Source organism: Lampetra fluviatilis, chromosome 7 (genome assembly GCF_964198595.1).
Source record: "Lampetra fluviatilis chromosome 7, kcLamFluv1.1, whole genome shotgun sequence".
In the NCBI taxonomy this organism is placed as follows: Eukaryota; Metazoa; Chordata; class Hyperoartia; order Petromyzontiformes; family Petromyzontidae; genus Lampetra; species Lampetra fluviatilis.
In genome coordinates, this window is record NC_136281.1 from 6,931,753 (window position 1) to 6,955,044 (window position 23,292).

At 44.8% G+C, this 23,292-nt stretch overlaps 1 protein-coding gene across 2 annotated transcripts in view; it reads left to right on the plus strand.

Moving 5' to 3' along the window:
* The window catches only part of LOC144933502 (disheveled-associated activator of morphogenesis 2-like), a 106,415-nt gene that overhangs the window by 72,760 nt on the left and 10,363 nt on the right, over window positions 1-23,292 (plus strand). Inside the window, exons 13-23 of one of the 2 annotated variants that reach the window (XM_078858318.1) lie at window positions 2,431-2,489; window positions 2,803-2,993; window positions 3,910-4,173; window positions 4,483-4,590; window positions 6,042-6,071; window positions 7,576-7,682; window positions 13,323-13,407; window positions 15,822-15,928; window positions 18,606-18,694; window positions 20,527-20,695; window positions 22,574-22,681. In XM_078858318.1, the coding sequence (XP_078714444.1) occupies window positions 2,431-2,489; window positions 2,803-2,993; window positions 3,910-4,173; window positions 4,483-4,590; window positions 6,042-6,071; window positions 7,576-7,682; window positions 13,323-13,407; window positions 15,822-15,928; window positions 18,606-18,694; window positions 20,527-20,695; window positions 22,574-22,681 (1,317 nt within the window). The remainder of the gene's footprint in view (window positions 1-2,430; window positions 2,490-2,802; window positions 2,994-3,909; window positions 4,174-4,482; window positions 4,591-6,041; window positions 6,072-7,575; window positions 7,683-13,322; window positions 13,408-15,821; window positions 15,929-18,605; window positions 18,695-20,526; window positions 20,696-22,573; window positions 22,682-23,292) is intronic. The other variant, XM_078858319.1, reaches the window with a different exon arrangement.

Genomic DNA, 23,292 nt, shown 5'->3' on the forward strand with positions numbered 1-23,292 from the left:
GTCCTCCAGCCTCTCTCCCGGACTAACGATGGGACGCGTAATTGCGGTTACTAGCTAGCGGCCTCTGACTTGCAGTCACTGCAGGGTTATTACCGTGTTGGAGTGCCCATCTGGAGGCCACACCATGTCACGAATACTGCACGGCCTCTAAACCCTTCGTCCACTCGCCGTACGTGAAGGAAAGGAGAGATTGTGCCATCTCTAGCTCTTTTCAACTGTCATTCAAAGTGTTTGACTGCTTGAACAGGTGTAGGACAATGCTCATCTCAATTGGAAGCCCTGAACCAGCAGTCAAAAGTTCCACATTGCTATGGCAGTCCAGTCGTATCAACAGGACATTCCAAAGGACCTGTAAATAATTCTTCCCTGGGGGGAAAACATTTCCTGGGCAAGGCAAGCACGGGGGTACAGCAACACACGAATGCGCAGTTCTATTCCTGCACCTCTAATTAGCACGGTTGGCTACGTACGGTGCGAAAGAAGTTCCACATACATACGTACGTACAAAGGAAGCTGCCTCAATTAGCATGCGGGTAAGCGTTCACCTGGAAGGGCACCTTCCCCGACTTGTATCCCTGTCGCTGAGGCACTGTCAAGCCCCTCCGCCTCCTCCCCCCACCACTCTCAGCACCCCTCCCCCCTCTTCGCCCCTGTCCAGGCTGAGCGCCAGGTTTCCCGTTGTCCATCACGTGCACGCGTCGCGCGCCCCACAGATGTTTTCCACCGTCCTCTGCTCCGCTTTGCTCGCATACTCGCCGTGCCAACAATGATATTTGGAGATGGAACCAACGTCTCAACACTTGTTATGGTGTTACTGTTGCCCGAACGTTCCTGTTACACGAGTTATGTTTCCACGGAAAGTTAATTCGTTCAAGAATGTCAAACTACTAGTGTAAGCGCTTGCAGAGAGGAATTTTATATTGTTTGATTGGCGAACGGGTGTTTGCTTATTCGTTTGCGGATTGCGTCCGAGCATGCCCTGGTCATTAAAGGGGAAAAAATATTATTTCGAGGTCTCCCAATTAGAGCCGTTCGGAAAGTGCAAGAACAAAACTAGTTTACAGAACGTTAATAACCAACAAGGACATGTTTACAGATTTGGGCTTAAGCCCAGCAAAGTTTAAAAGGTTCTAGATTGTTATATAACCCATTTGTCAAATGCCAGCTGGCACACGAATGTTCCGTCGTGTGCCGTGACGTGCTCCCTTCCAAGTCGCCCCTCTTTTCTCAATGCACTTTGGGGAATTTATGAACCCAGGAAATTGCTGAATGGCAAATGGTAAAAAGCTAAGGCTGCATAAAAACGTGTTAAAGCAGATTTGTCGCTGTTTATTTTAACTCATCCAATTTACGTGTAATTTTCTTAAGGCGCTTTAGTTTTTGTTGTTGAAATCTTCACCCTCCCCACCACCGCCCCTTTCATCGTTTATCATTGGATTACATCACACGGAAAGTATCGCTGATGCAGATAGCATGTTTTTAAAACCCAAAGAAATATTCCAATAATTTACGTTCTCCAGCTGCTACTTCGAAGCAACACAAAACCCCCACGTAATAATGTCAAAAGTCAAGTCATTAAAATGTGCTTCGCTCTATTAATGCCGCCATTACTCATGCAAACATTTGTTTGCATACGTCCTCGCTGGATACATCTGACCTTGCAAAATGTCAATTTATCATAACGCTCGGCGCATTGCGATGCGTGTTCTCGGCTCAACGAGGGAAACTCTTTCCCTCTTGCCGACGGACTGGCCCAGCCCATTCATGAGTGAGCTACATGCTTCAGTCCTAGACACAGCAGCGTCTGAGGCCAATGTCATTGTCGCTCAGTGTGTCATTGGTCTATGATTGGCATAAATTTCGATTTAAAGCTTTCGTGACTGCAGGGATTCATCTTCTTGGTTCTTTCGGTAAAGTCACGTAGAAGGGAAATAATAAAATAATAATCATTCAGACCCTGTCTTTCCGACAGACCTGTTTTTCACCTGAGGACGGCTGCTTGCGTTGTGGCCGAAACGTCGTGAGAATTATTTTATTATGTTTTATTTTTATTATTTTATTATTTCCCTTCTACGTGACTTTACCGAAAGAACCAAGAAGATTGGCATATAGTTCATTGGTCTAGCAGTGCAACTTCAAAGACACCGCTATGCAATGCTGCAGGATATGACTGCAAAAGGAAATGGCACTGAATATATGTGTCGAATAATAAGATTAAGTCAAACGGTAAAATTGCATCATTTATTTAACCTTCGTTACGTTATTTCCTCGCGTGCAAACAAGTTGGGAAATATTCTGCAGGAAAATCCAGTATTTCGGAAGCGCATTAGATATCTGTCTTAAACACGATGAGATTGACCAAAGCTGATTTTGTTGTTAAGACTTTTTTTTTTCCTATGCGCTTTTAAAATGCCATTCAATCATTCACAGGTTGGTGAATGAAAACGAAGTCAAACAGTGGAAAGAGCAAGCTGAAAAAATGCGAAAAGGTAATTTCGCGATTGAAATACTCCTGATGAGTGGATGCATTACACCTCTGCCTTTACACAACCTACATCCACTGCTGGATGAGGGCCTCCCCATGCCTTGTCATTTATTTGACCACTCTTTTATTTATTTAACCACTCTAGTCAGTCTGCTTCGATGAAGGCGGGGAATACAGATGTGAGCGCGTAGGAATTCAGTTCTGCAATGGATTTATGCTGCACTGTCACCCACTGCTGCGACTGGGCCGGTGTGACTTGGCGAGAGGCACCTGTGCCCTTTAGTGCACCCGTAATCACGGAACAATGTGTCCCGCAGAGCACAGCGAGCTGTTGGGCCGCCTGGAAAAGAAGGAGCGGGAGTGCGAGGCGAAGACGCAGGAGAAGGAGGACATGATGAAGACGCTGAACAAGATGAAGGAGAAGCTGCAGCGCGAGTCTCAGGAGCTGCGCGTCGCTCGCGAGCAGACGGCGGCCCTGAGCGCCAAGCTGCAGGAGATGGGGCACACGGTGAGAGGCAGCCCCTTCCTCTCTCTCTCTCTGTCTCTCTGTCTCCCTGCTTGTCTGTGTGCATGTTTGTATGTATGTCTGGCAGTCTCCTCTGTTTGTCTTCCTTTGCTTGTTTGCCTATATGCGTGTCTATCTGCTTGTCTGTTTGACTCTGCACTATCAACCAATCTCATTATCTTCTCATTTATCACAGCTGCTGCACTCAGGCCCGAAGGCTTATATCACTGAATCGTCAGCAACTAAGAGCACTTAAAACGCTACGAAACAACAATCATACAATCATACAGCCATTTGTCCATCCACTGGTGGATGATGGCCTCCATATATCATGTCGGTCAAGCAGATTTTTTTAACTATACTTCACCACGCTGGTCACCTCCGATTAGCATGGCTGGCTATGTACAGTGAGAAAGAAGTTCAACATACATACAGCAGGTTGGTGACCAGTTTAGATATCACTCCCTAATGGCATTAACCGCATCCGGGAATCAAACTCAAATTACCTCGTTCGTAGCGGAGTGCATGAATCTCTGCACCATCTCTCCACCCCAAACAGTAACATTTTAAATACAAATGCAACATTGATTTTTAAGATAATTTATTCTGGAATTTAGGCGCCCCCCACCCTTCGCTCCCCCTCCATTTAATTTTCCTTCTCCCCCGCACCCCCACCCCATCCTTCCCCTAGAGGGTTATTCGAGTTAAGAAAGTAGACACCAGGGATATAGAGTTTATTGAAACACATGACATGGACAGGTTCTCTTTGTTGTCCTAAATCGTTTGTTCAATAAAATAATTTTTGGAAGAAAAATAATTTTAAAACCTGTGGAATATTGACTTTCAGGAGACAAAGCTGTGCAATGAGATGATGCCATTGGGGCGCTGCGCTGTCCTGCGGCCATGTGCGTGCTTGCAGGGCATCATCACGGGCCCGCTCCCCAGCCTTGCTGCACCCCCGGCTCCTCCGCCGCTCATGGGGATTCCACTTCCTCCTCCCTTCCCTGGCATGGGGGCGCCACCACCACCCCCACCCCCACCGGGAGCACCTCCGCTCCCCCCGGGGCCCCCTCCACTCGGCATGAACTTTGCAGTGGCCCCAGCGGCACCCGTCCTCAAAAAGAAGAACATTCCCCAGCCAGCCAACCCGCTCAAGTCCTTCAACTGGGCCAAGCTGCCAGAGGTGAGTGCAAGGCCTGGCGCAAGCAGCTGTCCCTGGGGCTTTTTTTTCACAAGCGTGAGCGGGCCGGAATCCAAATCCCAGCCGCTCCGGTAAAAAATATAAAAATGTTTTAGACTTTTCCAAACGGATTTCTGCTCTTTCATACACAACAATCAGTCCATTGTTGAATACCTCGTTGATGTTTTGATGGAAAAGAGGAGTGTGAAAGTCTTGGATTTAAAACTTGATTTAGAAATCGAGTGTGGACTTCTTATCCTGCGACGTCTCAAGGTTGGTTTAATAATACTGTAATACTTTTGTGATTTTCAGAACAAAATTGATGGCACAATATGGAGTGAGCTGGACGACCAGCGAGCGTTCCGAGTTCTGGACCTGCAGGACATTGAGAGGGTATTCTCGGCCTACCAACGGCAACAGGTAACAGCAGCACTGTGCTTACTCAGGCGAGGGGCTGGACACAGGCACGCAATAACTCTGTTGCAAATGACCGTGACCTCACCGTTCTAATTGATGTACTGTATTTAAAAGTAAAGGGCACTGCACCTTATGAGAATGCAAGTGCTAAATAGGTCAAATTCCTTTGTTATACAAAACTGAGCAATTCGCAATTAGAGGGAATTATTTACTTTGTGATGATTGTGAAGGAAGTAATTCTCCCCTGTGGTCACAGCGGTTTGGTTCAATAATCATTCATTAAATAATGTAAAGACAGCCTTTTGGCAATCCACTCCTGGTGGAAGGCCTCCTCGTGTCGTATTGAACTGGAGGCTTATTTGAGACACGTTTGACCATACTTCACCACGCTGGCCAACATAATTGCTTGTCATTGAAAGATAAAGGTTCTTTTTTTACAAATCACGCATGTTTATTAAAGCAAAGTATGGCGTTAATTAAAAGTTTAAGTTGACACACCAGTTTATTAAATGTCTTTTTTTAACCTTGCATGTGTAAAAAAAAAAATCAGATGCTGCATCAATGAACCGACGGAGCGTTTATGTGATTATGTATGTTGCAGTTAACTTCAAAGTGATTGCATATTATTGCAATCCAGTGCACACAGGACAAGTTCAAGCTTATCAAAAATTTAAATGCGGAATCTTTATTAACACCCAGCGGCATAATACGTTGTGTGAATGCACTCTTTAAAAACGCTGGCGTTAGCTTTGCAGGACTTACTGCAGATTGTCCGGTGCGATGACATCACGAATTAGTCGTCGCGTCCACAGCCGCCTTCTTTGATGGTAGCAATTTAAATCGGCAGTCGTTGGAAAAGGTTCGTTCCCACGATGCATGGGACGTCAAGTTTTTCCAACACCGCGGTCAATGAGCAACAAGCCCGCTCATTCGTATTGTCTCCTCGGCTTCGCTTACTATCCCGGTGCTTGTCCTAAATTTGCTGCTGTGCATTGTCCTCGCTCAGAACAACGACACCTCTGCGTGCTCACGCTCTGAAGAGAATCGCAGCTTGCGTGACATTTAACTCGATCGGTGTTTGCCATGCAGCGTAACGAGCTTGTTGAATCAGAGCGGATGTTTATTGCGCTGCATTTCTATCCTTCATTGCATATTGCTGCTCGAGGCATTTGCCTCTCTCCTGTCATTTAACACATTAACACAACTACTGTATAATGCGATGGTTGAAATGCAAGTGTCAAAGAATTTTTTTAACAAATAGCTGTCATGAAATTATTTTTCCGGAGCGCTCTGCTATCATGCCCTGATACCTCTGGCAGGGCAGGCCTGTGTGCTGTTTACAGCAGAGGATTTTTTTTCTCATTCTGGAATGCTTCTCTGCACCGCTGCTGCCGGTTTGCTTTGCAAGCTAACGCTGCATGTCTTGTTCCTGTGTGCCTTGGCCTGCTACTCAGGACCTGCTGCCCTTCAATAATCTGAAGCAGGTAAGCTCTGCCAACTGTGCCTGTGCTATGCTTTATTCAAGCGGAGCTCTGCAATGAATTGTTATTCTTGCATCCTTTTAGACGCATCGCCAAAATATAATTTTTTTGGGTGGGGGGCTTACATTGATGCTGGAGTAGAATAATGATTAGCACATCCATATCCCAACACAGCTGTTGACACATAGGACATGTTTCCTTAAATCCCCCGCTCCCTGCCTCCGTCCACCCAGCAATACAAGTGGGTTCAACACATCGGCAGGTCGTGTGTGGCGGGGCAAATTTGTGGGGTGCTCCCACCTCTTCCAAGACACCAGACCAGCGTGGAAGAGTAGGCCAAAAACACACTCCAGAGGGGCTTCTCTAGAGCTCCTTCTAGTGGAGGCTGTTCCCCCAGCAGTGGTGTGAGCAAGCGACTTCAGGGCTGCGCCATTGCCTTTTTTTCTATGAAATATTTTGTTCTTAATTAGTCACGTACACATTGTGGTGAGTGGTTTGGGATCATACAGCAAAAAACTACAGGTGGCTCACAGCAAAAAAACACCTAAATGTTTCGTTATTTTTAGGGTCCACAGATGCCCCGTTAATGCATTTAATAGCCTTCAGGAAAAGCAGTGTTCATTTGACGTTGGGGACAAATGCTGCCCGTCCAACGGTCCACGAAGAAAGGCTCTTTCCAAGCGCGCGAGCCAATTAGAAGCCAATTTAGCTCATTTCAGGGTTTTGTGTGGGAGACCGTAGCTTGCAGTGCAATGCACTAACTCCCGCAAAAAATGTCATAATCTGAATATCAACAACTTTTCTCCAAACAAAAAAAACAACTGCTTCTAATTTTGAGACCATGCATGGTGGTGCAGTCTGCCAAAAGACATTGCATTTAATTTACTCTGCTTCGAAAAAGACCACCTCCTGGGCCCCTCAAACAAGGCTCATTTTTTTTATCTGATTGGATTCTTATTAAAAGTAAATGCATTTACGAGCAATGTTTTGCTTGATTTATCCTCCGATGCAGACGTCTATTTTAGATTTTTCTTAAAAGAGAGTACAGTATGAGTTTCTTCGCTTTATCTCTGTGTTTATGTTTGGTGGCTAGCGTGATTAAATAACATCAAATAGCGAAAGACCAAACGAAATACCTAGTTTCAAACGACTCAATGTTGTCAAGATCAATACGATTAACTAACATACATGCAATGGATGTATATCTGAACGCCATCTAATACAACATACTTAAGAATGCAAAACTATAAGTAAAAATGTAATGCTTTGTCTTTTTTTTATATCGGCTATCTTGAAAAATATGCGCTGTTGCCTCACTGCTTGTGTGCCTAGTTAGCCAGCCACATACACCTCACAAGTGCAGAAACCATCGTACTTCCAGCTTGCGAACACCGGCCAAAAGAAACTCTCTCCTAATTTGACCGATGGAGCTTTGATGCTACGCAGCAGGTTGTTAATTCAACAAGAAGAGAGCTGATGTGTTTTTGAATTTCATTTGAAATGACAGAAGGAATTGGGTTCAACCGAGGACCTTCACCACGGCAACAAGAGAGCCAAGGAACTGTCCGTCATCGACGGACGCAGGGCTCAGAACTGTGTCATCTTACTATCCAAGTAAGTGTTGTGCCGTGCGTCATGATGTCACACCCAGCGCCAGGGGCACAGGCCACACTTTGGGAAAGTTTGGGGAGCTACTACCAGTGCATCAAGTTCATTTTCAAGTTCATTTATTAGGTATAGCCCTGTGAGCCATTCGGCTCTTGAATCGGGTGCAAGCGCAACAAACAAAAAACAAAAACATGAACAAAAAACATCTTAAAGTGAATATGTGACTAAGTGCAAACAGAAAATCCAAGAAAAGACAGCAAAATATTGCAGAAAAAAATCACCGTACACCAACGCTGTGTGCAAAAATCCCAGTGGGATGCAAGTCAAACAACCAACAACAACCACAAGACAACTTAGATTAAGGCCATCATTCTAACTCTGTACTACAACAAACAAACATGGCTAAACCAATACACTTTTCGAAATCACCAAAATAAAGCCATGGTAGTAAGTTGAAGATTTCAATTTGATTTGTTCTCCGACATGATTAAACTAATAGTAATAATCATGAAGCAGTGTTCGTAGATCAGAGGGGTTGTTTGGCCATATTTCACGATGCTGGTCAGTGCAGATTGGTGAAAGGCATTGAAGTGTGTCAATGTGAATCACTATAACATTAGTAGAAACATTGTTTTAATATCATATTTCATTGTAAAAACAACACCTTACCTGTACCCATATATTTTGTATTAAATATATACTTAAATAACTATATTCATTGAAACATCTGGATACATCCAAAGCGTAGGTTTAAATTTAGTGGACGCCCAGATGGCAATCGTATCACAGGTCCGGCCAACCTGGCAAGGTCTGCGTAAGTCATTAACCACTGTCTTGAAGGCCTCACCAACACCACTGCCCAAATTGACACGTGGTTACGCTCTGCAGTGGGCAGCTCACAACTTTGGTCTATTATCTTTAGATACATTTTTTAAGCACGGCACTTTCGGGTTAAAGTCACCTATTTGTATTGCTTTGTTAGGGGTGAAGTGGTAACACTTCATGGCAAGGAGGGCGAGGTTGGATTCCCGATTGGGGTGCCTTTCTGTGTGCAGTTATATATAAGTAATACGTTTTATGCTTCTCCCCCTGTTCAACATCGGTTTCCTCTAGGCTCTCCATGTTCTTCCCATGGTCAATAAAAACAACATGCAAAGTAATTGGTGTTGGCCAAAACAGCCCAATGTTGAAAAATCGCCTGCAGACTACTAAATTTGGAATGCACACAGCATCCATCGCCTCCTACTACTAAACTTCGTAGGACCCTCCTAAAAAAGTGTAATAGCATAATAATAGTGATAAATTAAGAAAATTCAGCTGGGCTATCCCATTATATGAGTAACCAATCCATCGATTAATTGTGCAATGGGATAACTAGAAAATAGAAAAAAGTTTCACCTCTGTAACCATCTGTGCCACGAGAAGGGAGGTTATAGCCTCTTCAGAAATATCAGCTAAAGTTCAATTCTTTATAAGCATAACAAGATCATTAACAGAACAAACTCTTATTTGACAGGTATTATTCTCTCTTATTTGACAGGTACTATTCTACTATTCTACTTTACCGAGTGTTGACATCCCCAGCGTTTAACAGTACTCTCATTTTTGTATTTGGATTGTCAGCCAACACCGGTTACAACAACAAGTGCACCTATTGTTCTCTTTTAGCCCCGCCCACCCCTCCCAACACGTTCCATTCATTGGCTACCACATTCAGATAAGCCCCTCCCCCCCTCCCCCTTAACTTGTATTTAAGAGCTTGTCTCTTGGAATTTTGCCTCACTTGATACAGTAAATTTAGCTGTGACGGTCCCACCTGATGACGGAGACATGTGTTGCCTCTGAAACGTGGTGATTTATTATTTTATTTCTATTATTATTTCTATTATTTTAATTTTATTATTATTTTTATTTACCTACGTGACTTTACCGAAAACACCTAAGAGTATGAATCCTTGCAGTCACGAAAGCTTCAAATCTAGAATTAACATAACAAACACAGGATCCTCTCTCACATCTATCTTGTCTGCGTCTCCTCTCATCTCATTACATATATGTTATCTTACATTAATATCGCTTGCCTACATATTTTCTATCATCTGATTAGGATTACATAGATTGAAAGGGGGCACCCTCAAAATCCTGCTTAGGGCCCCCAGTGGACGAGCACCACCACTGTGCATAGTTTCAAGCACTATTTGCTAGTTTCCATCTTTATGTAATACCAAATGAAGCAGTGGACTTGTTTTTAAGGAAGCAATGTCAACATATTTTGTGTGATCTTCTGCGTAAACTCTTTGTGCACTTGGGACTGATCTGGTGCTGGCAGCCAAACTTCGTGAAGCACTCAAGCTGTAAAAAGTACAAAAAATAAATAATATTGTTTTTTGCAAATACAGACACTTTTCATTTAATTATATATTGGGCTTTTTTTTCTCTCTCTCAAAATATTGAATTCACTTCCAAGAAAACATTTGGACAGAGGCATTCACAAAAACACAGTGTGACGAGCCAACTTGTGACGATCATACATGCGTTCCTCATTCCCCATTTTTGAAACGATAGATTTCTCCCTGAAGTTGTGTTTTTTTTTGTGTGTGTGAAACAAAGACGACGTGTGTTAGAGCAGGGAGAATGAGCAGGGTGCTGTGTTGCACGTGACGTTTGATGTGATAGCCCGGCCCGGTCTGGCCTGGCCTGGCCTGGCTACCTAGCTGCCTTGTGGCACGACTCATGGGATGTTGGTTGCTTGGCAGCTTGGGGAGTCTGCTGACACGCCCAGCCCTGTTTGCACAAAGTGACCTCACAGAGGTCAACGCAGAGCAACTCTGTTCACACTTAGTGGCAGGAGGCATGGCTACAGTCGTCACTGATCCAGACGTGTGCTCTCTCCAGCCAGGTGGCTCTATGGGCAGAGCACCATCATACTAACATTTGGAAGATTTCGATTTAAAGCTTTCGTGACTGCAGGGATTCATCTTCTTGGTTCTTTCGGTATTTCCATTCTACGTGACTTTACCGAAAGAACCAAGAAGATTTGGAAGGTTGCTATAATGATTGCTACGTTGTGCCACCTGCAGCCGATTGATCTTAGCTTATGATTGTGATAACTTTGTGCAACGTGGTTGCCCTATGAGAAGAATGGCTCTCACCACTATAAATTAAGTTGATTACCACTTCATTCATTTGAGCATGGGGACACCTTGTGAATATTATTGTAAATAAAACTGCATTCAATCCTTGCATTTGTTTCACGTAACTTTACTGTTTAGCAGTTTTCAGTAATTGTTGTATGCGCTCCAGTACAGAATCTGGCGCACGTACAGAAATGTCACATTTGAATGAGACTTCAAACTCTTTGCCAACTCTGGGCAGCAGTGGCAGCTGCTACTTTTGTCCTGGTGAAATGTGGCCTTGCTGCTAGATTATGGCACAGTCACCGAGCAAAGAGACTGCTGAAAATTATTTTCCGCAATTTTCTGTGGGAATTTATTTGTAACTATTCACGTATTTTTATTTTGTAATAAAAAAAATATTGTTACTATTTTTCTAATATGAAATACTGTAAAATGTATTTCTTTGTATATATTAACAATACAAATGTACAGCCGATAATTTACCCACTATGGGATGAAGGCCTGGATGTTTGACCATACTTCACCATGTTGGTCAGTGTGGGTTGGTGAAGGGAAGTATCTCCTTTGTACGGTTATTAACATTAGAACACAACTTTTGGTTTTACAAAGTGACCTTGTTTATGCTGCATACAAGGAGACACTGTTTTGTAACTGTGAACATGACTCTTCTATGAGTCCCATGACACGGAATGTATTGTGCTGTCTCTGCAGTCTGTCATGGGATTGTTAATATCCACGTGCAGGCAAAACAGCCCATCACTCACACAGCAGCCTCAGCTCCCTGTGTCCTTCCATCGCAGTTATCCATTGCTGTATCCTGTTTCTCATTGGTTTGCCCATTGATGTTCTGTGTCAGGGGGTCGGCAAACTGCAGCTCCGGAGCCAAATGCGGCTCTTTGGCTGCCCCCTCGTGGCTCTTTGGCTGCCCCTTCGTGACTCTTTGGCTGCCCCCTTGAGGCTCTTTGGCTGCCCCCTCGTGACTCTTTGGCTGCCCCCTTGCGGCTCTTTGGCTGCCCCCTTGCGGCTCTTTGGCTGCCCCCTTGCGGCTCTTTGGCTGCCCCCTTGTGACTCTTTGGCTGCCCCCTTGCGGCTCTTTGGCTGCCCCATTGAGACTCTTTGGCTGCCCCCTCGTGGCTCTTTGGCTGCCCCCTTGCGGCTCTTTGGCTGCCCCCTTGCGGCTCTTTGGCTGCCCCCTTGCGGCTCTTTGGCTGCCCCCTTGTGACTCTTTGGCTGCCCCCTTGTGACTCTTTGGCTGCCCCCTTGAGACTCTTTGGCTGCCCCCTTGCGGCTCTTTGGCTGCCCCCTTGCGGCTCTTTGGCTGCCCCCTCGTGGCTCTTTGGCTGCCCCCTTGCGGCTCTTTGGCTGCCCCCTGGTGACTCTTTGGCTGCCCCCTTGCGGCTCTTTGGCTGCCCCCTCGTGGCTTTTTGGCTGCCCCCTTGCGGCTCTTTGGCTGCCCCCTCGTGGCTCTTTGGCTGCCCCCTTGCGGCTCTTTGGCTGCCCCCTCGTGGCTCTTTGGCTGCCCCCTTGCGGCTCTTTGGCTGCCCCCTTGCGGCTCTTTGGCTGCCCCCTTGAGACTCTTTAGCTGTTGTGTTTGTTTGGACAAGTAGCTTTGCACGTGATGTGACTCACGAAATATTTTGGTCGAAGACAAAAACCCCCAAAAATGGCTATTGTACTTCGAAAGGTTGCCGACCCCCGTTATATGTGAATATAAATACCCAAATATATATAGTAAATATATTTGGGTTTCTGTCATGGTGTCATGGTGAGCGCACTTGATTTGCAATCCAGAGGTTCCCAGTGCGATCTTCTGACACGGCAAATGAAGTTTCCTTCAATATCTCTGCCTCTGTCCACCCAGAATTATAAATGGATAAACCACAGTTCGTCACTCGGAAGCTCACGTGTGGTGGGGTGAAGTGGGGGTACTGCCACTTGATTTGAAGCTTTCGTGACTGCAAGGATTCATACTCTTAGTTTTTTTCAGTAAAGTCACGTAGGTAAAAAAATGAAATTAAAATTAATTAAAAAAATATATATTAATACATATATTTTTATTTATTTTTATTTCATTTTTTACCTACGTGACTTTACCGAAAAAACTAAGAGTATGTACTGCCACTTCTTCTAAAACGCCTGTTCAGTGTGTGGAAGAGTAAGTCAAATACATGTGAAGGGGCTCCTCTTGAGCTCCCTCCAGTGGAGGCCGTTCCACTCGCAGTGGCTTGAGCAAGAACTTGCTGGGGTGTGCTTCTTTACATTTTTTACCATTAATTTATGTTGTTTTCATCTGGAATTTTTGAATAACACAACTTCATTTGGTGGAATATTTTATAGCGGTAATGTTTTTGGTAAAAAGCACACGTGTCTTCACAACTCACTGTAAATAGTGGATTTAAAATCCATAGTGTGTTGTATGTGCTCTAGTACTTTTAACTGTATTAAGCAGCTGTTAAATATAGCTGGGAGGTTATGTTGTTCACAAGGCTTATGTGTTGTTGTCCTTAAGGCTGAAGATGTCCAATGAGGAGATAAAGCGAGCGCTGATGAGGATGGACGAGCAAGAGGAACTGCCCAAAGATATGCTGGAGCAGGTTTGTATTTACATTGTCAACATGCGAATCGGTATTTAAGTTCTACAACAGTATCCTAATAATCACTGTAACCATCATAGATGTATAATATGCTCTGTCGCCATTATCATCATCGCCATCAATCACCATGTACCTTCATGTTGATCTGGAGCCGTTCTCTCATTATCTTTATGCGTGGATGTCCGGCCAAAGCAATGTCTTTGGCGCAGCGTCTGTCCCAAGGGACATTTCTGAATTTCACATCAAATTGGCACAAAACGAGGTTGAGACCAAGTGCAAGGCCGTGAACCCCCCCCCCACCCCTCCCCGCCATGTGCTGTCAAGCATTGACACCATGGCACGTTCCACATAGAGCTCCTGGGGAAATTCCTGCAATCCCAGTCATCCCAGTGTCAGGAAGCCCACCCCTACCTCCTTGTCCTGTCTTTACCCATTGCTGGATTCATCTCCTTAAATGTTAAGCTGTCTTCGGAGGTGTCTCAAGTGACGTAACTTAGCATCGAATTCCTGCAAGCCATCATCTTAAGCCTCGCTAAAGTTGAGACTAACCATTATAAACAACCGGGGCTCTTTGTGGAATCTCAAAAAAAACTCAAAATAATGTTGGTGCAAGTGGTTAATCAATCACCCATGTGTGTACATTTAGTTCCTTGCTGGGGTACGTGGACCCCGCATGTGTTAACTAGAAGCCAAACTGACCACAAAACCTTTTTGAAAGTAAGTGGGGCAAAGCACTGCAGGGTAGTTTGTTTCTGTGGATAACCAAAGCGTGCTTCATGTCTTGTACATTTATATATAAAATTTAATAGATAACGGGGCACACGTATATATGAAAAGCATATGTTTAAATAGACAGAAAGGAAGAATCAACATTTTTGGCCATGTGGTCTTTTTTGAGTGTGTCATGGAACCCGACATGTGTATTTCTCTGTGGGAGGCAAAATAGAAATGGCACTGATGGGGTTGACCAGAGGCACCATGTGGTACAGATTCGAAATCATCTAATTGTGCCCATGCAGCGCTCCGTTTTACACGGCTGTAGACAAACAAATGAAGCCGCGTGGCTCCTCTTGCTTGGAGTCTGGATGCTGAATGTTTACTCGAGTATCGTGCGGAGGCTTAAATGCTTTAGGTTTTTATCAAGCTGTTCCTTGGACCGTTTATGTAACCAAATTCTTGGCAAGCTCTCGCCATTAAAAAAAATACTGACGGTTTCCTCTTACTGAAGCCCTCCCATCCGATAAAGCTAAAAACTTAGCACATTTTTTAGAAAGCCATATAAATTTAAAGGTTGGCCCATTTCCAAGAATTTTTTTTTGGGAAAAACATTTCTTTTGTCCTTTTTTATACGAATAATCTGTGCTTTAGTTGTCAAACATGAATATCTGCACACTAGGTCACTTTGAGCGCATGTTGGTTATTATTTAAAGGACAGATGGTTGGGCATGCAAGTGGGGGTAACCTCAACTTAAGCAAAGAGAAAGATTAGAACGAGTATTGTTCATCACTGCTTGGAAAAAATGTTGGCTCACAGTTTAAGATAATTCGTGGGGAAAATGATGAAGTTGGTTAGACCACAGGACACTGCATAACAAATTACTTGGCCGCTGTGTTTTTTGTTAACTTCTGGAATTAAGCCATGGAAAATTAATATTTTGACACAATTGTGAAGTTAATAGCAAAAGCAAAACGATGTGTTATCCAAAGCCACGTGGAATACAACTCAGAATTATTTTCTAAATCGAAACTGCTTTGTAGTAAAACATTAGTGATAATATCGCGTGATTTTTTTTTACTTAGTTTCGTGATAAAATTCAGCCTTGGTGACACTGCCATTACAGTATTCAGTTGACAAATCAGAAGGTTCTGAGTTCAACTTCCTGTCGGAGGCCCCTTCAGCCCATTATCAATTCCAGTGTCGTTAACATAAGCACTGCTGTGAGAGTGGTTGGCCGTGGATATAGTGGCCTCTCTCATGGAAATATGGAATTTACACCACTGTCTTAGGATCACCAATGAACACATGCACATGTGTCTTTGAGATAGAAGGCACCTTGAATCCTTCACTCGCAATGTGACTATCCCTGCCGGTAGTTAATAGGCATGTAATAATTCACCCCCCACAATGAAATTACATTATTCATTGTAACAATTTGATTTAATACTCAAATATTTTAAGTGTTTTCTGTCTAGTCTGTGCAGTGTTATTCACTTCCTGAGCTGAAACATAACACGAGCATGTAATTTGTGTGCAATTCACACGAACCATTAAATAATCGCGTCTCGCACTGTTTGTGCTGCGTGCACCGTAAGGCATCGTTTTCGCGTTTCTACGCTCCGATCATTGCGAGTCTACTGAGTTAACTCTCTCGTGTGCCATCAATGTCTCTGTGCCGCCGCCATCGCCTTCACAGCTGCTCAAGTTTGTGCCGGAGAAGAGCGACGTGGACGTGCTGGAGGAGCACCGGCACGAGATCGAGCGCATGGCCCGCGCCGACCGCTTTCTCTTTGACATGAGCAGGTGAGCACCGAGCGAACGGCACAACAACTATACACGCCGAGCAGCGCACCCATCACACCGTGCGGCACACCGACCACACCGAGCGGCACACCAACCACACTGAGAGGCACACCAACCACGCTGAGCGGCACACCAACCACACCGTGCGGCACACCAACCACTCAGAGCGGCACACCAACCACTCAGAGCGGCACACCAACCACGCCGAGTGGCACACCAACCACTCCGTGCGGCACACCAACCACACCGTACGGCACACCAACCACACCGTACGGCACACCAACCACACCGTGCGGCACACCAACCACTCAGAGCGGCACACCAACCACTCAGAGCGACACACCGACCACACCGTGAGGCACACCAACCACTCAGAGTGGCACACCAACCACTCAGAGCGACACACCGACCACACCGTGCGGCACACCAACTATGCCGAGCAGCACACCCGCCACACCGGCGCCGAGAACTCACCGCGACTGAGGCGCCGCCTACCATGCCCTGTGCGCACGAGGGTATAATTAATAAGTACTGTATATTGAGTGTAATACAAAATAAATTACCAATTTCCCTTCACTTTGTGATTACATTCCGCTTAGTTTATGTATTTTTCCGTGCATTTCTTTACTCCCAGTAGAGATAAATGTCGCTTCAGTTTTTAAGCTGCAGTTTTCTCAGCCTAAATCTGCCATGAGTCTTCGAATACATTTTACAATCTATAACACTTATGACGCACATGCTGTTGGAAACACAAGAAATAAACAAATAAGTTAACATCTGCGATTGCCTCGGCTTACTGTAGATCACCATGCAGGAAAACAAGCATGTGAATTGAATAGCACGGCTATTCCATCAGAATTGTAATTATTCTGTTATATCACAAATATTTCGCCAAAAAATGCGATATTTTAAAAAAATGAACAACTACTTGAAGATATTATGCAAGACAGAAGATACGTATATCGTGGGCCTTGTATCATACAATACATCGTAGTATCGTCGCCACATCAAGGCCACTATAACGTGCCCCCACCACACCGGTGGTTATTGGGTAGATTATAAAGAGGATCTGGAAAATTCACACCACCCCCCTCCCCTGCTTCGTCACATATTAGAGGAGCTCCACTGTACTGCAATTGTTCTAGAAAATCTACACACCGACTGGCTATTGACTCCGAACTGGGCCCACTCTGTATTTGAAGTTTTCTTCATCGACATGATTGCAACCATTTACACTATGAGACCTCCTTTACCAGTGGCAACATATAGCCATAGGTTTTTACCCTTTCAATTGGTACAAAAACTGACACCTTTGTAAGGTGTATAAAGGTGTCAGTTTTTGTACCAGTTGAAAGGGTAAAAACCTATGACTATGATTGCAACCGTCGGCATAATCGACGTATCCCCCCCCCCCCACCGTTGCTTCTAAATCTACGTGCTCGGCTGGCTATTGTCACCGTACTGAAAAATGCGCACTCAAAAATTACGTGAATTTGGTCAGAAAATGTTGTGGTGGGGGGTGGCGGAGGGGTGGGATGGGAGGGTGTTCGGCTGTCGGCAGTTGACGTGGAAGCACTGCTGCTGTGCTGGGCGGTAGCCGTGAAGACTTCTTCTTGATCTCAGCAGGGGAGCCCCCTTTTGATGCCGAGCGGAGGTGGGGGGGGGGTGGTGGCTGCTTTTGGTCAGGCTGCTGGCAATGGAGTTTGTGTGTGTGTGTGGGGGGTCTGTTTGTGGCCTCCGTGGACTAAACACCGCACGCCACACACTCGCGCGTACGCACACGGCGAGGATTTATACGGTCTGTTAATGTAGCGACAAGGACGAATCGACCAATGCAATATAAGTCAATAAATACCGGATTACGAATACGCCTAAATTGTATTAAAAATCCAGTCGAGCTGCATGTTTTGTACCCAATTTATTTCACATTTTGTGCCTTAGAACTCGGTGTGTTTTTTTATGCGTTTTACCTTTTTAATTAATATTTCAAATTGTTAATGGTGCCTGGATTATGATTATTATCAAATTCTTATTGAATAGCTGCAAACATTCCTTCTCAGTGGGGGTAGAACATCTTTGTTTTCTCCACATGTGTATACACTTTTTTCTTTTTACTGGTGGTGGTGGGGGGGGGGTGTGCAAAGAGTGGAGGGGATATGGTTGAGACCTGGACCGTTTGAGGGCCAGGGGATTTTCTGTTGGGAGGAAATCGTTTCCGCTTTATGATCGGAAGTCAATAGTTATCACGCTAATGATCTCGGATTTTCGTCTCTGTATCCGGACTTGGAAGCTCTGAGAAGTTTCCCTGCGATGTGTGGTGATGAACCATGTCATTGGCGACTGTGTTTGCGCGTGTTTGCCATTGGGCGTTATTGTGGCTGCTCGCGTAAAAATCCCCTGCTTTTGTGCTCTATTTATAACTATTTTTGGGTTTTTTCGGTAAAGTCACGTAGGTAAAAAATTTAAATTAATAAAAGTAAAATAAAAAACTCAAGAATATGAATCCTTGCAGTCACGAAAGCTTCAAATCTAGAATTATTTGTAACTAATTATATGGATCTGTCCACACCAGTACAATTCTGTATTCACTAACGGATTTCTGTTTATACGCCTTATATGCTGTTGTGCTTATGTATACGTGCACGCGCGTGTTCGTGTGTGTCCGTTTCACAAACAGGATTCCTCATTACCAGCAACGGTTACAGGCGCTTTTCTTCAAGAAGAAGTTTGCCGAGCGACTTGGGGAGTGCAAGCCGAAGGTGGAAGGTGAGACACAAACATGTGATGTCATGTGACTCATGATGCTGCTTGTACTACTAAGCCTCATTTCTTTAAAACTGCTTTTTGTGTTTAGTTTGTTGTCCTTCCCCTGCACCTCAGATTAGCACGGTTAGCTACGTACGGTGTGAGAGAAGTTCAACATACATACAAGCTCGCTGCGATGTAACCCCATGTATTGTATTGCATGCGTTTCCTCCCTCCTCTTGGCCATCCGTACTGCTGAGACCTTCCCCTGTTCAAGTTCTTCAGGCTCAAGACATTCCTCTTCTCGCGATGACTGCCTGTCTGTCTCCATGAAGTGCCTTCATTCACTCTCTTGCCATACTGTCTGCTTATGTCCTGCTTTGCCCTGTAGTCATGAATCTTTTATTCCTTGTCTTCCAAAGATAAATCTCTTTAAAATATCCTTCGCTGATCTTACGAATTGAGTGGCTTCCATCCCCCCCAGCCCCCATTGCCCCCCTCTCCCCTCCCTGCAGTTTCCCTTTTATAAGCGGTTGGAAGAATACTTTGATGAGAGTGGCTACGCTTCTGCGAGCATCGTTCATTCAAAGTGATATTGATTCTGAATCGATGTGTTGTGCTCAGTGCTTTTTTGTTGATGGATAGAAATATAATTTACAAAACAAAATTGTCCTTAAACAAGTCGTGGGGAGCATAGGGGTGTATGCCCCATCTACGACTACGCCAAATTTGTTGGATCTTGTATTATTTATAAATCTATGATTGTATTGTATTATGTGCACATTTACTGGGTTAAATGAGTTACGGATGAAAAATGAAGAAAAATTACCAAGAATGACTAGTGTGGTTATAAACACTGCATGTCTGGCAAAATAAATGTAAATTTAGTCGTCTTGTGAAATTGACTTTTTTATTACGTATCTCAGAGGGCACGTATGGAATTCTCTGAGCATTCCATTGACCTTCATGCCATCGTTTAATTATATCTCTGTATTCATGGCGGCGAGTGCAGGGAAAGTGGTGTAATGAGCTTAGGGTCCACAGTGTATCCTTCATCCATCCTTCACATAGTAGCCACTCAATTGGCTGATAACGCGGCACGGATATTTTTTTCCATTACGAGTCTTGTGCTTGTGTTCTTGTCAAGGCCTTATGCCTCCCCGTGTGTGTCGCGCACAATATAAATGGGAACGCCACAGTTAGTTGATCAGGAGGTGGTGGCATATGGCGGGGTAAAGTGTGGGTAGCCCCACCTCTTCCAAAGCCAGTGTGGAAGATGAGGGAAAACAACCTGGAGAGAGACTAATCTAGAGCAGCCCTTCTGCTGGCATTGTCATGAGCAAGACATTTCGTGGCTGCATCTTTACCTTTATATAAAAAATAATTATCAGCGTGCGTTCCAGGGTACATCTCTGCTTGTGCCTCTCCAGCCCCATAGCATCAGCAGGAGATTGGAAGGGGCCGACATTCTTACAGTGTCATAATGACTGTGTTCCACAAGCTTCAATGACTGCTCACACATACATACACACGCTGACTGATTTTCTGCAGTATCCTTTTGATTTGCAAGCCTCATTTGATGTGCAAACTGTATTGGTTGGGAGGAGGCTGGACAAAACTCAAAGTTTAGCGCAATTAAACGATGGCGGTTGCATCCGTTCCTCGTATACGCAGGGGGCGAGAGCCAGAGCAGAATTCACGGAAGAGAAAACAATCTCATACCGTTACTCATTCTGTTGAGCATTTATCATTTGTTTAGAGTTTGTTCAACACTGTGTCGTGTACCGGGTCTGAAGCTCACTGCTACCTCTGGTGCCACGCCCCGCTGCCTCCCCTTGCTTGCACATCTGTAGCCATCCTGTTGGCGTCACGCGAGGTGTCAAGAAGCCGGCGCCTCCGGCAGCTGCTGGAGCTGGTGCTGGCGCTGGGGAACTACATGAACAAGGGCCAGCGAGGCAACGCCTACGGATTCAAGATTTCGAGCCTCAACAAGATCGCCGACACCAAGTCCAGCACCGACAAGTGAGCACTCCCGAGCCTTCGGCACCGTAACAAAATGTACAGGGTGATCCACGTACAGATGCTCCACTCATGTCCAGTGTGACTTGTAAATTTCCAATCAACATGTGAATTTGATATTCTGAGAGAGATGGCTTTGTGTCTCGCATAGGGGAGTGCCCAAAACATGTAATTGGTGCATTGCGATTACTGGGAGACGTGCAGAGGCATTAAAATGAAGTGTTGATTTCTCTATAATCTTTGCCGTATTTCTTGTTTGGGATATCAATGAATGGATCACCCTGTAGGATAATTAGAATAATGCTCTTTATTGGTTTATAAAAAACCTCACCGAGTCTCAATTATTATTTTCAGGAGAGTCCTGTATTGGCACGTTTGGCCAATTTCTTAATGAAGTGTTGGACGTCTTTGTGGGAGGAAGCTAGATTACCTGGGGAAAATTCACCACGCATATAAGGCTCTAAACACTCAACGCACCAAACAGAGGAACTCAACAACCGTTGCTGTTTTGCAATCGTCTGGCCACCTTGCAGCCCGAGCCTGTGACTACTGGTGTTCTCAGGCTGTATCCTATCCCGGTACTAACCAGGCTCAAAATCCCTGCTTAGCTTCCGATATCTGTCGAGGTCGATCGCATTCAGGGTGATTTGGCCCCTGGTAGTTGAACTCTTTAATGAAACACTGGTTATCCTGTACATTTCTACTTCAGCTTCTTTCAACTTCTAACTGTATAAGCAATTTACCTAAAATGGTATCCTCATGCTAGAAAAATGTGCACTTCACATGATCAAAGCTTTAGACCACATGAAAAAAAACCCCGCCCTACTTCTCCAAACATGGACCCTGAAGGTTTGCCAGGCGCCAAGCATGGCTCACTTCATCTGACACGAATTTCCATTGCTGGCTGCTTGGTTCCCGCATAGGCCACATGAGTCTGAAAGAGTAAGCAATAAGATTAACAATGCATCAATTCATGTTACCTCTCCGTCAGCCTCGGCTGACATGCTCATACCGCCCGAGCGAGTGTTTTTTGGAACGTACTTATGCCTCTTCTAATGATGCTATTTGTCTGAGCGAGTTTATGCCTCGGTGTTGATGGTTGTATTGAATTTCCCTCTCGTGGCTTAGAAAGCTGGGTGATGAGCATGTCAGGGCAAGGGGAGACATTGCTATCATTGCGAGCAAGGTTTGGTGAAAATTTATGAACGTGAAATAAAAGAGAGACCCATTGTCCATGTGAGTACGCGCGTAACGCTTGGCTGTTAAACAGATTTATGTGTTTCATGTCCCTTTATTTATGAATGTTAGATTAAGTTAAATTAGGTGTCGTGTTTTGTAGTAAATGAAATTTATACGTGTTTCATTTCTTGTTCCACTTTGGGTTTACTCGGTTCCAAGAAGAGAGAGCTACATTTTTATATTTTTACTATCACCTAATATCTGATGGCAGATTTAAGTTTGTCAGACTGCATATTTCCATATTGCATTGTCAATCCTTTTCTGAGCGGGGTCTTCCATTGTAAACAGAGGCTGAAAAATACAACTCAACTGAAATATTTGATGTCGGTAATTTAATAAGTCTGTAAAGCCTTTAGCATTGCCCACAAATATTGTGCGAGACAAAGAGTCGGTTGCCGTAATATAGTACAGTTTGCTTAAATACAGGGAAAAATGTTACTTTTATTACACTTTATTTCTCATCTGGCAGCAAAGGGCATTAAAATCGTCTCGTGAAATCCGAGTGGGTTTTATGCGCCGCCGATGCTCAATCCGCACTCTTCAGTGCATCGACCTTTCACATCAAAGGTGGTGGTGGTGGTGGTGGCGGCAGCGGCACCCGCGTGACCCCCCCCCCCCCTCCCATCCCACTGTGTGCGGCAGGAACATCAACCTGCTGCACTACCTCATCATCGTGGTGGAGAAGAAGTTCCCGGACGTGCTGGGCATATCTGATGACCTGCAGCACGTGCCCGAGGCCGCCAAAGTCAAGTGAGTCCCACGGATGTGTCGCCACGTGGTCACGGACCATGCTGCGTTTGTGTAGTCCCTCAACCCTGCTGCAGCGTGTTACCTTGCTTCAACGGGGTGGTGGGCGAGAGGAGGGTGGCGGCATCAATGTTTTGGCGGCGGCTCATCACATGGCTGCCTTCCCCCCACTTGCCTGTGGTTCCTTGCAGCATCTTTGAGTCGTTCTTTCTCTACGAGAGTGAGCGAACACTTTGATTGAAACGTTCAACAATGTTTAAACGAACATTAAATGCTCGGCATAATGAGTGATGATATTTTATTCTTAGGTGACTTTACCGAAAAAAACCTAAGAATATGAATCCTTGCAGTCACGAAAGCTTCAAATCTAGAAGTGATGATATTGATCTGCTTTTGTTCGTGACGCATTCTGCCCTGGTTCTCGCCCCCTGCGTATATGGTGAAACGCTACGACGCACATCTCTTAGTTGTACTAATATTTTGTACAACCACTTTTTGACTTGATTATAAAAATTCAGCAGGGGGCTGAGATTTCTGCATGGGGGTTGGGTGGGATATGTGGGGGTGGGGGCAGTTCCCCCAGACGCTCTGTAGATGCTTTGCCCCCACCAGAG